Raw genomic sequence first — 12,453 nt, 5'->3', positions numbered from 1 at the left:
CCATGTGTGTTCTTCATTCGTTTGAATGGGCTTGTCAGTTCTTTAAATATGTAAGTCTGTAAAACATGTTTGTGGTAGATTAATCAAAAATTGTGATACAAATATTACCTCCTTAATTTTAATGATCATACTGTATATGAGTATATCACACTCGTATTACCAGTTTGTGTATTGTGATAAAATAAATAAAATTGATATATTGTATACAGTAATAAAATTTGGGGTGACATAAATAAATATAAACAATGATAAATATTAAATACGAGTAGAATGCATTTTTATCAAAATGTCAACTTCTGGAGAAATGACTAGGTACAAGGCAAACTAAGAAAAATCTAATTAATGGCAAAGTTTATATTCGATTCCTAATTAAGTAGGTATAAAAGTGATTAGCTCTATCTTTGACTTTCTTCGGTATGTGACATAAGTAATAGGCCTCGATCGTAGATGCTTCAAATTGTCTTATGTTTGTGTTACCCACAACATGCGGTCCGTGTTTTTAGCATTTTCATTCACAGCCAACGACCATATATGCAGTCGTGATGTATTCAAGTATTATTCATGATGAGATCGGAAATTTTGATATTGACTAGAATTTTATGGAGTTCCCTTTGGAATTGAGCTATATGATCGACTTGAATCGACCACCTACGTTGTCTACATTTACGGATATATGTGGTCTTTATTGCCATTGAGTTCCCCCAGTTAGCCATATATATTTTAGTCGTTGGCGATTCAAAATCGCATTTTCATGTAGAACGAAGTGAACAATGTATAAAAGAATATTAAATGTATTATTTACATGTATTCCTATAGAATATCTAATTTGTTTAGTTTATTAAAATACTTTCTGGAAATATCTAGATGTCTAATTCTTTGTATTCTAGACTTGTAATCTTCATACTTTGGCAACTATAGTACCTTGTGAGTGACCTCTGTATAAATACAGTTTTTGTCATTCTAAAAAAAAAAAAAGTTAAAGACAATAAATGCGTCATGGGCTAAAAAAAAAAAGAAAAAAAGTGAATATCTATGTATGTTATGTACATAAATTTAAGTATAAAATTTCTCACATACTAATTTTTTGAGATTTATTGTATAATGAATAAATAAATGTCTCATGTATTTTATAAAACTTTTTTTTAAGATGTAAGTAAATTTATACCTAGGTTTACATGACATGCAAAAATTTTTATCCCTCTTAAAAAAATGACAAATCAATTATATTCTTAAATTACCCTAAATAATATTAAATCCCTAAAGATTGAACTAACTTTGGTCGTAAAGATAATAGAGAATGGGTTATAGGTGTGCGGAACTTAATTAAGTCGAAAACTATTAATTTCAAACTAACTATAAACTAAACAGCTAGTTTAGTTTGATTAGATTGCATAGTTTATTCTGTATTGATTCCTAAGTCAGACCTTCCTTCCGAATTCGTAAAGTCAAATAAACATATATATACTCTTTATGATATGGTACGAAGCCGATATTGTGATTAAATTTTGATATAATATAATATAAATCAAAGATTTTGACTCATTCATATAAGTAGATAATAAGACTTTCGCCCTTTCGCGTACGTCCCCCTCCGAAAGTCAGAGTAAAGAGCCGCCAATACTATATTCATCATAGTTGCAACTTTTCTGCAAAAATATAGTATTTAAGAACTTTAATTAGATATGAAGATCAAGTAATATGACTGAAGAAAATGAATATGTAGCATGTTAATTTATTATACAAATAATAACTTATTACATTTAAAAATTATAAGCTCAATATATACTAAGGACACAAGAATACAAACCTATACAAATATATCAAATAATAGATAAATGAGTTATTCAAGTTATTAAAAATTTAAAATTGTTATCTGTTCAACTCATATATCAAACCATTCAAACATTTGGGTTTGATAACCTACATAACCCACTAATACCCAAATAATATTAATAACATGACTCAAATGACCATAACCAATATTTTGAAAATCGGACCGGATGCTGAACCGGTCTTATAATATTTTACTGGTCAGATCGGTTGAATCGGTTAGACCGGAGTTGGACCGGGTTTTTGACTACATATACGTTTATCCGATTAATACAAATATAACTTTAACATAAACATGATATGAGTTCAATAATATTAATTCTAGCATCAATTATCCAAAACAAAAATTAAATTCTAATCAAAAACCATAATCTACATATTTTGACACCAATAACTTAAAGAAAAATGACAGTCCTTTTAATGCTAATTACCCCTTGATATTTTTTACATATCTTGATTTAATAGTTGGAAAGTTTTAAAGCTATTAGTTTAGAAGATTACTCTAATTATCTTCATTACTCTAATTTAAAATGTAAACGGGTTAGAATACTATAATATGCGATTGATTTTCTTATAAAAATATGTTTATTCCTATATATGGTACGTTATATTGTTACTAAAACTTGATTTCAGATTATGTCCATGTATTAAAAAAGAAAAAGCTAAATAAAATTTTAAAAGGATAAAAGATATGGATCATAAAAGTGCAGATACCAAAGTAACCAAACGCATGAAACAACATGTTATATTATCTATAGTTCTGTACCACACTATCACTAATTTACTATCCATTCTTACCTCAATTCATCTATACAAAAAATACACACAACTATACACATTCACAAACACATAGTCACGCACTCACAAACGCACAGTCACTTTAGATTCTTTGTTAATATAGATCGGTTTCGATTTCTTATTACTATTAATATAGACTTATATTTCCGTCCGAATCCTCAACTCCGATTAGAGGTGGAGCGGCGGCGGTGGATGATTGGATGAAAAAGAAAAGAGATTCGGGTGTTTGACCAAGTATTGACCGGTTTCCACCGGTTCAAATGCCGGTCCGATTCAATCCGACCGTCACGGTTCAAACGTTTGCAGCGGTTCAGTTTCACCCTTCCAACCGGAGTTGATTGGACCGGATTTCTCAAAAAAGACGGTTTGATCACGGTCCGATCGGTTAGACCGGACGGTTTGAAAACATTGACCATAACTCGTCCGGGTTGAGCCGGATTATTCGGGTATATGTATTTTTACATATTCGGGTTGAGCCGGACCACATGAACACTATATTCGGTAGTCAAAGAAACAAAATACTACTCCCTATTATACATATTCATGTTGTTGACATTATCTATCCTTGCTACGACTATTTGAATTCTTAATATAATGAATCCATGTATCATAAATTTAATTAATTAATATATTGCATAAGAATATAAAATCTCATGTATCATAAATTTAAAGATTCGTACATAAATACAAATTATTTTAAACATCATAAATGAAAGAGTTATAAGCAAGGTTTGTCACATTTTGCAATGGCAGTCCCTCTCTTGGTTTTTTTTGCAACCGTAGTCCCTAAAGAAAAAAAATGAGTATCCTAGAAAAAAATATCTCAAATATCTGAATTTTAGAAGAAAAAAATATCATAGATATTTTCATATTATTCATATTATTAGATATTGAGACTAACGTTTTGGATACTTTCGGATATTGAAATTATCAATCAATAGTATTATCTATTAGTGATTCAGTAGATATTTATAAATTGTTATCATACACTGTATTTAATTAATTTGTAACATTACTGATCAAAGGACCGGTTAAATGGCATATTAATGTTCCAGTTAATTAATAACATTACCGATTTAATTAAAGACCAGTAGTTAATGACAAAATGTTCGAGTTAATGACCGAGATCATATCGTTGCTTTACAAAATTTGCAATTTCAATTCTTTATGTTAGCCAAATATCGGACTCACAAAAATGACACTCGCTCATCTCATTAATTTAAACTTGTTAACTTTGTGTCTTGACTTAAAAGAGTAGCTAAAGTTTATAGGTGGCTTTAATCGATCTGGATAATTAATAGGTTCCGGTCTATCAAGTTCTCGGATGATAATTCCGTTTTTGGGTATTGTAAGTACAGAGTATAAACTTTTATCATCTTGTCACAAAAGAAAAGAAAAAAAAATGAAAGAAAGAAAGATAGATAACGAATAACGTCATCCATGACTGAGATAAAATAGTCAACGTCCAAAAAAAGTCATAGACAATAGACCACGGTATGACTTGGTTGCTAGTGTTATTTGAGCCAATCATGGGCCGGTAGCCGGCGCACTTTAAGTGCCCGTGGTTCCATTTGAACCCGTTGACCAACTTGGAGTTGGGTAAATATTTGAACTTACTTTTAGCTATTTTGTCACGTTGGATTGCATGCGTAACTTTCATGTCAAACTTTGAAAAGAGACAAAACAAAGTTATATACTACGATTACTATTTTTTTTTTTTTAATGATTTGATAACATGTTTAAACAAAACAATATTCTTATCAATATATAATTAAGTTCTTTTACCAACTAGCTAGTATGTATAAATAACATAGCTAGCTATCACCTTTCTTGCAATATACAACAAAATCATGTCTTTATTTGCTCTTTTTTCACTTGCATTATTCTTTCTATGTTCTTGTTTTTGTTTTACCCCTTCGAATGGAGCTTCTGATCCAATATATGAATCTTTTCTAAAATGTCTTCCCACACAATCACCTCAACCAGACCCGACCATTTCCACCATAGTCTACAGTCACAGATCTAACTCGTCCGCTTACACCACCGTCTTACAAGCTTACATAAAAAACAGTCGTTTAAACACCACCTCCACACCTAAACCCGCCGTCATCATCACCCCGACCAAAGAATCCCACGTTCAAGCCACCATCCTATGTGCGAAGAAACTTAATATCCAAATTAAAATTCGTAGTGGTGGGCATGATTATGAAGGAATCTCATACATTTCATCCGAGAAAAACTTCATCGTACTTGACATGTTTAATTTCCAAAAGGTTGATGTTAACATAGCCACGGAAACAGTTGTTGTCCAAGCCGGGGCTCAATTGGGTGAATTGTATTACCGAATTTGGGAAAAGAGCAATGTGCATGGCTTCCCCGCTGGAGTATGTCCAACAGTCGGTGTTGGTGGCCATCTAAGCGGTGGTGGCTATGGTACCATGCTACGAAAATACGGGTTATCAGTGGATCACATGATCGATGCCCGGATTGTTGATGTTAAAGGCAATATTTTGGATCGAAAATCAATGGGCGAGGATCTTTTTTGGGCTATACGTGGGGGTGGGGGTGCTAGTTTTGGTGTTATATTATCTTACACCGTGAAACTTGTCCCTGTGCCAAAGGTTAATACGGTTTTTCGTATAATGAAAACCGCAAATGAGAATGCATTAGAACTTATTTACAAATGGCAGTTGGTTAGTTCAACCATCGACAATGATTTGTTTATCCGGGCTCTTTTACAACCGATGACCATAAATAACACAAAGACAGTCCGTGCTTCATTTGTAGCACATTTCTTAGGTGATGCTGAAAGATTAGTTGCTCTAATGACCAATAAATTCCCGGAATTGGGTCTAAACAAAGAAGATTGTATAGAAATAAGTTGGATTCAATCCGTGCTTTTCTGGACAAATCTGGATTACAACACGACCATCCCCAAGATCCTCCTTAACCGCCACTCTGACAATCCTAGTTTCTTAAAACGAAAGTCAGACTACGTACAAACCCCGATATCTAAATCAGGGTTGAAGTCCATATTTGACAAGTTGTCTGAATTGGGTAAAGTTGGTTTTGTTTTTAATCCCTATGGTGGGAGAATGAATGAAGTTGCATCACATGCAACTCCATTCCCACACCGAGCTGGAAACTTGTTTAAGATCCAGTACTCGGTGAACTGGAATGATGCCGATCCAAAACAAGCAACAAATTACCTAAATCAAACTAGAGTTTTGTATAGCTTTATGACAAACTATGTGTCAAAGAATCCAAGAGGTGCATTCTTGAATTATAGAGATCTTGATATCGGTGTCATGAAGGGAACCGGCAAGAGTGGTTACAACTCCGGAAAGGTTTATGGGGAGAAGTATTTCATGGGTAACTTTGATAGATTGGTGAAGGTGAAAACTGTTGTTGATCCTGATAATTTTTTCAGGAATGAACAAAGTATTCCAATTCTTTTTAAAAAGAGTACAGGTAATTCAAGGAAAATGACGACACTAGTTTAGAATCGATCTAATAACATTCTTCATTTTGTCTGTGCACTATTAATTTATATTGTTTTGTTTTAATTATGTACCATTGTTTGAAGTATATGAAAATGACGTTTGAGGTTCGCCATTTGTGGCATAGTTCGAAGGTGAATAAAAAAATTGAAATGGTATTTGCATGCATGTGTTGCATTTGTAGATTATGTGTTGTGTATAACAAGAAAGATGAGCTAATTGATATGTTCCGAGAGATATCCAAATTCTAGTGTAACTTTGTGTTTTGACAATTCGATTTCTAATTAAGTCGATCGATCATGTCGACCTAAAGTATCAGACCACTCCCAAGTCCAAGCAATAACTATTTAACTTTCTTTTTTCTAATCCGTTTTGTTTTTGTCATTCACTTTGACACTTCCTTGTCGCTTATCCGAACATTCCAAACCGATTGACGAGCCAAAGTGATCTGGTGGCCGGTGCCAATGGTTCTTAAAACTAATGAGGCTTCGTCGATCGGTTAAGTGACATGACCCGTTTGCAATGGTCTAATTAGGCATTTGTATTGGTTAGTCTTTTCAACTTATCTTAACAATGTCTTTGACTTTTTTTTTTTTCTCTTTGAGTCTTTGACAACTTCTCCTTTCCATGGAGGAACCACAACTTCCTTTTGGAAACAATGCCTTTGACTTTCTCAATACGTACGTACTCCACTTGCTAATTGCTGTGATTTAAACCGAATTGAAATAATTATTTGATATATTGGCTCCGCAACCAATTAAGTGCTCAATCAAGTGGTCACTGAAAAGCCGATTTCTCAGAATGACACACGTTCGTGGAGATAGATGACGCGAACTTTTTCTTCAATCAATTAACAAACATACCATATATAATTATATGATAAAATCAATGTCAAAATTTCCAACTATCACAAATTAACTTAATGATCACGGATCGGGCTTGATTATAGGATGGCGAATCAAGGGAAAAAAAAATAGCTAATCGTAACTCCATACATGACCGAGTAATCAATGGCCATGCATGACTCCACACATGATGTAGCGGTTGCATCTAAATGTAAACCTGTTAATTAAACATTTGTATTTGAAATTTTGAATGTTATCCAACGCATTGTCTAAACATTATACAAGTCTATAGCTATTTTCTTTTTTGATTAAATTTCGAGATGTTTTGATGTCAACATGACACCACTCTTACATACATTTAGCCCCACTTGCTTAATTGGGTTAGTATGAATTAGTCAAACTAAGGAGGAAAACTTAATTAGTTATATATCCCTGTACGTTGAATGGTTCCTAGCTTCATGATTATTGTTTGCTACAAATTAAAGACAGCCATATATCTTACAAACTTTTCATTGTGGAATTGTGCAAGATATACATCCCCTTAACCATTATGAAAATTCTACGTTTCATATATTGTTGAATTTTCTACATGATATTGACAACAACGTAATTATATAACAAACATTAAGTACTCAAAATAATTTTCATATAGCCTGAGTCAGCTTTTTAGCCGATTTTCGATGCACATGTGCTGGTCGTGATCAGTTATCTTTTTATTTATATGTTTATTTAAGGTATTTTTCAAGGCTAAATTAAAGCACACTTATTGAATAGTCTCATGACTGATATGTTATTATATACAAGCAAGTAAAAATTTAGACATTTCTTAGTCTTATTTGCTTACAAAGAATCATATTGTGTACGGTAATAAATTGATTTAATAATATTTAAATTAAACTTAAAGTTTCAAAAATAAAATTTAAAACTTTAATTTATCATCATAAATTGCTAAAGTAGGTAGAGAACAATAGCTTCGTGCTACGTCGATCAACAATTCTAAATTTTTTTCTTGACAATGGTGGTGTAATATAGAAAGTTTATTGACAGTGGTTGTACATATATATGTTGATTAATCTTGATTGACTTTATTAAATGTCATTTTATAATAAAATAAACAATAAGTTATATCTTTTTGCGAAACTCTTTAATATATGTCTTTTGCATTTGGAATATTATTTGGTAAATACATGTTTCCTTTTACTCTAAACTAGATTATTTTTTCGCTAGATTATTTTTTCGGCGAATGAACATATATAACTAACTTATTATTATTATTATTATTATTATTATTATTATTATTATTATTATTATTATTATTATTATTATTATTATTATTATTATTATTATTATTATTATTATTGCTTGACATTGATATGCATATTTAAATACATCTATAATATCTAATGAAATAGAAACCTTAATTAATGATTGGAAAAGTTTGAATCTTTTGGTTAAGTTCAAGTTTTAATTATAATCATTATATAAAAATGATGTTGTCCTATATTTTTTCTAAGTTTTTTAGATTTAACTTTAATTTATTAAAGTAATATGGTTATTATTTATGGAAAGTAATTCTTACATTTTATAATTATAGAAAGTAGTTACTTTAATAGTAAAATTATGGAAAATACTTACTGAATTTTACTTTATCCGTTTTATAATCACTTTTTTATTTATTTTTATCACATTTCTTTTTTTATGTCGTACATTATTATCAACATACAACTTTATATAGAACTTGTATCATATAACGTAATAAATTTTAATTATAAGTATTTAATTTTACATCGTTGGTATCTTATGATTTTAAATAAAAAAAATCGTTGATACGTATGTGGTGTTTTTAATCTATGTTTGTTAAATTACGATATTGTAAAAATTTATTGGTAGATAATAATTTCTGATATAAAACAGTGTTAAAACAATATCATTAAATCTCACCATGTTTTATTTATAATTATGAACTATCGTATAAGTTATAACAAAAACTTAATATGCTTAACCCTGTGTATTATGCAATAAATAATTTGATAATATTTATTTAAATCAAAGTAGTCAATTTGTAATTAATTTGCATAGTTGGTTTATAGAACCAATTCAAAATTTGAAAAACTAATCTCGTAATAGCATTTTGTTTTTTAATGTGTGACTTAACTAAAGGGTTTAACATAACTTAAATATTTTTGGGTAATGACATCAATGATTAGATCTTCATTAGAATAATCTATTCGAGGGTTTTTATTTTTTCATGTTAAAATTTAAAATGCTCTTTTATAGATATTGGTAGATGAAGTAAACTATGAAAATGTAAAGCTTACATAATAATATAAAAAAAGTGATGAAATTAAAATGAATTGGCCTAAAAAAAAATGAAATTATCTAAAGTTATTCCAAATGTTATTAGCAAAGTCAAGGATTTTGGCCATTCAATTAAAAATAAATATCAAGATTTAAAGATGATTTTTGAATGTTAATCATTGATTTTAATCCAATAGTCAAAATGTTTCTAAATTTATTAGTAAAGTTGAAAAACAACTTTAGAGAATTCATATTCATCAACATAGCAATGTTTATAAGCCATGCTAGAAGTCGTTACTGTAGATTGCTCGCATTTTGATACATTGTTTTTAATATACACTAGTTGTTGACCCCACGCGTTGCCGCGGGGTACGTTTTTGGCTAGCGTCTGAGTGAGTTGAGTGAGAAAGTGAGGGTCATGAGGAAACGAAGGGTATACAATAAAGTTTTGACAAATTTATATCAAATATTCGAACCCAAACTTTAAAAATCACAACTAACTATCTAGCAATAACATTAAGAATAATGTAAATGAATAATAAGTCGTATAAGAACACAAATAATAACTATATTAATACTTTAAATGTTTCATGAATGTAAGACGTTAGCATGATGAAAATTGTTATATATTAAAAACGTTATATATATATGTATAAATACGGAAGGAAATAATAAAAAACTAAATCTTTACAAGTAAAACCATAATTGTGTACAAAATGTATGATGAAAACCTGAGAACTCAAAAGTTTAGTATCAATAAAAATGAAAACAAAAATTTTGATATGAGATACAAGTTAAAAGATAAAAACTTTAATTAAAAAAACAACTAAACATGTAGCAATACAATAAAAATAATGTAAAGAATATTAAGATGTATAAAAACATAAACAATAGCTATATTAATATTTTAAATGTAACATGAACGTAAAACGTAACGATGATAAAAGTTATTGTATAATGAAAACACTATACGTATAAAAAGACAAATGAAAATAATCAAAAACCAAATATTTAAAAGTAAAACCGTAACAGTGTGAAAATTGTTTGATGAAAACATGGGAATTTAAAAATTTAGTGTCACGAAAATGAAAGCGAAAACTTTGATATGGGGTAAAAGTTTAAAAATAAAAATTTTAGAAGGTTAAAACGAAATTTGGTTTAAATGTAAGGGGTTAAAACGAATATTGGTTAAAATTAGTATATGCTTTAAAAGCTTATACATTCCACATATAAAGTACTTATACATTTACATAGGTTTTTAGTATATATATATATTACTTTAATAACTTTTTTTCTTTATTTATAAGGTTTTTTATTATGTTAAAACACTAGTTTTTTTTTTAAGGTGAATTTCGCTGGAAACTTCGTGTCGTGATTCGACAGCGAGAGATCTAGCATACGTTGTGTAACGCCCCAACAAGGCGGAATCATGATGGTTACATAATAAACACAGCACGACTTGGAAATTAAATGGACAGGTCTAAATGCATTAAAATGATTGGACAATCCATACAAATCATTCAAATACAAGTTCTGGATCAAAAATAATGCATAAGGAGCACACCAATCATATGTTTACAAACTAACAGTTCAAAAAATGGTAAATGATCCTAAGCATAACCCATTAACGGAAACTATGAATCACGGATCTAAGAAATAGTCCAAGTCCATCCTAGCATGCAAACAATCAAGCAATTATCCAATACGTTTCTAGTTCACCTGCTCACCTGAAAAAGTGTCCTAAAACATGTCAACATAAAGTTGGTGAGTTCGTAGGTTTAAGTAATAAAAATCAAGTGTCGGGATAACAACCGTTAACGATATACGAGATTTAGAATATCTAACCACATCAACAAACCCTTGCTAAGCGAACACGTTAGCACAATATCAATACAATCAACGTTTAACAACGACGACCCATATAACAATTATTAACGTTCACTAACGTGGGCTCAACAACCCATAACGTGAGTTTAACGACCCATAATAATTAATTAATATATATATATATAAGCATACAATACGACAATACAACTAAGGCATACATTCAATTATTCTACATCTCGTTCTATATCCCAACGTTTCAAATCAACCGACAACCGTTTAACAACGAGTACACTTTCCACCCCAAATCATATAAACTTAGGGGCTACGAAACTCACCTTGATCGGAAAAAAGGAAATTTAGTTCGAATTAAAGTCGTCCAAGATTCATCACACGTCCAAGATTCGTCACACGTCCGAGATCTATCAATAATATTATGTATATATGCATTAATATGACGTTGCATATATAAATATATATATATATAGAAATTTTCATTTCAATTTATTCTTACTCCCAATTAAAACTCCAATTGAGACTCACGACTTTAGACGATGGTTAGGTCTCGTAACCAACACAAGATAGGTCGGGGTATAAGCGTTTAACGAGCTACTAGCGTCCAAGAATTCTAAATGCTCGCAACTTATCGTTTAATTATATGACGAACTTATTAAGTGTCAGTATTACACACACACACACACATATATACATCGAAATCCATAGGCTGGAAATAACATCAATAACCCATGAAACGTTTTATGACAAAAGCTTGAAGTACTTTAGGAGTTTGGGAACTCAAAAAAAAAATCTGGAAATTTCATAAATCGAGCCACCGTAAGGTACGGTTGCTGTTCGCGTCTGCTACGGTAAACAGAAACATAGGAAGTGTAAGTTACGGTGGAGAGTAGCGTACAAGACGATGGGCGAGTGATTGACTGACGTAAGGTACGTCATGACCACCGTAAGCTACGGTGGTCTGGTTTTGGCGTCTGGTTTGAAGAAAAGTGGCGTAGACAGAAGTTTTCTATTGTATGGTCCATTTTGAAGATGCAAGCTACGGCATGGGAAGTGTGCGTTACGCTGAACAGGGTAGATGGGGCGTAAGGTACGCTAAGGGACGGCATATGGTACGGTGGGAGGGAAAACTCAAAAATCTGGGCAGCCATTTGGAAGAACAAAACAGTTTGACTTTTTTTGACCCGCGACTCCAAACCCTAATTCGAGATGAAGAAGACGATTGTGATGGAATTAAACCTCTTTTCACGCGCATACAATCGAGATGGACATGTACAAACAAAACCCCCGCTCAAACGACCCAAAATCATGAGTTTTACATTTAATTTCGTTTTTGACCTAGT

At 31.0% G+C, this 12,453-nt stretch overlaps 1 protein-coding gene across 1 annotated transcript; it reads left to right on the top strand.

Moving 5' to 3' along the window:
- The first annotated feature begins 4,456 nt into the window (after nucleotides 1-4,456).
- On the top strand, nucleotides 4,457-6,294 carry LOC122584970 (berberine bridge enzyme-like 21). The gene has a single exon (XM_043757063.1). The coding sequence runs from the start codon at nucleotides 4,479-4,481 to the stop codon at nucleotides 6,129-6,131; it is 1,653 nt and encodes a 550-aa protein (XP_043612998.1). The 5' UTR covers nucleotides 4,457-4,478; the 3' UTR covers nucleotides 6,132-6,294.
- Nucleotides 6,295-12,453: the final 6,159 nt, after the last annotated feature.

This window comes from Erigeron canadensis, chromosome 1 (assembly GCF_010389155.1).
Source record: "Erigeron canadensis isolate Cc75 chromosome 1, C_canadensis_v1, whole genome shotgun sequence".
In the NCBI taxonomy this organism is placed as follows: domain Eukaryota; kingdom Viridiplantae; phylum Streptophyta; class Magnoliopsida; order Asterales; family Asteraceae; genus Erigeron; species Erigeron canadensis.
Note: the sequence above shows the minus strand (reverse complement) of the source record. Positions and strands in the feature narration are given on the sequence as shown.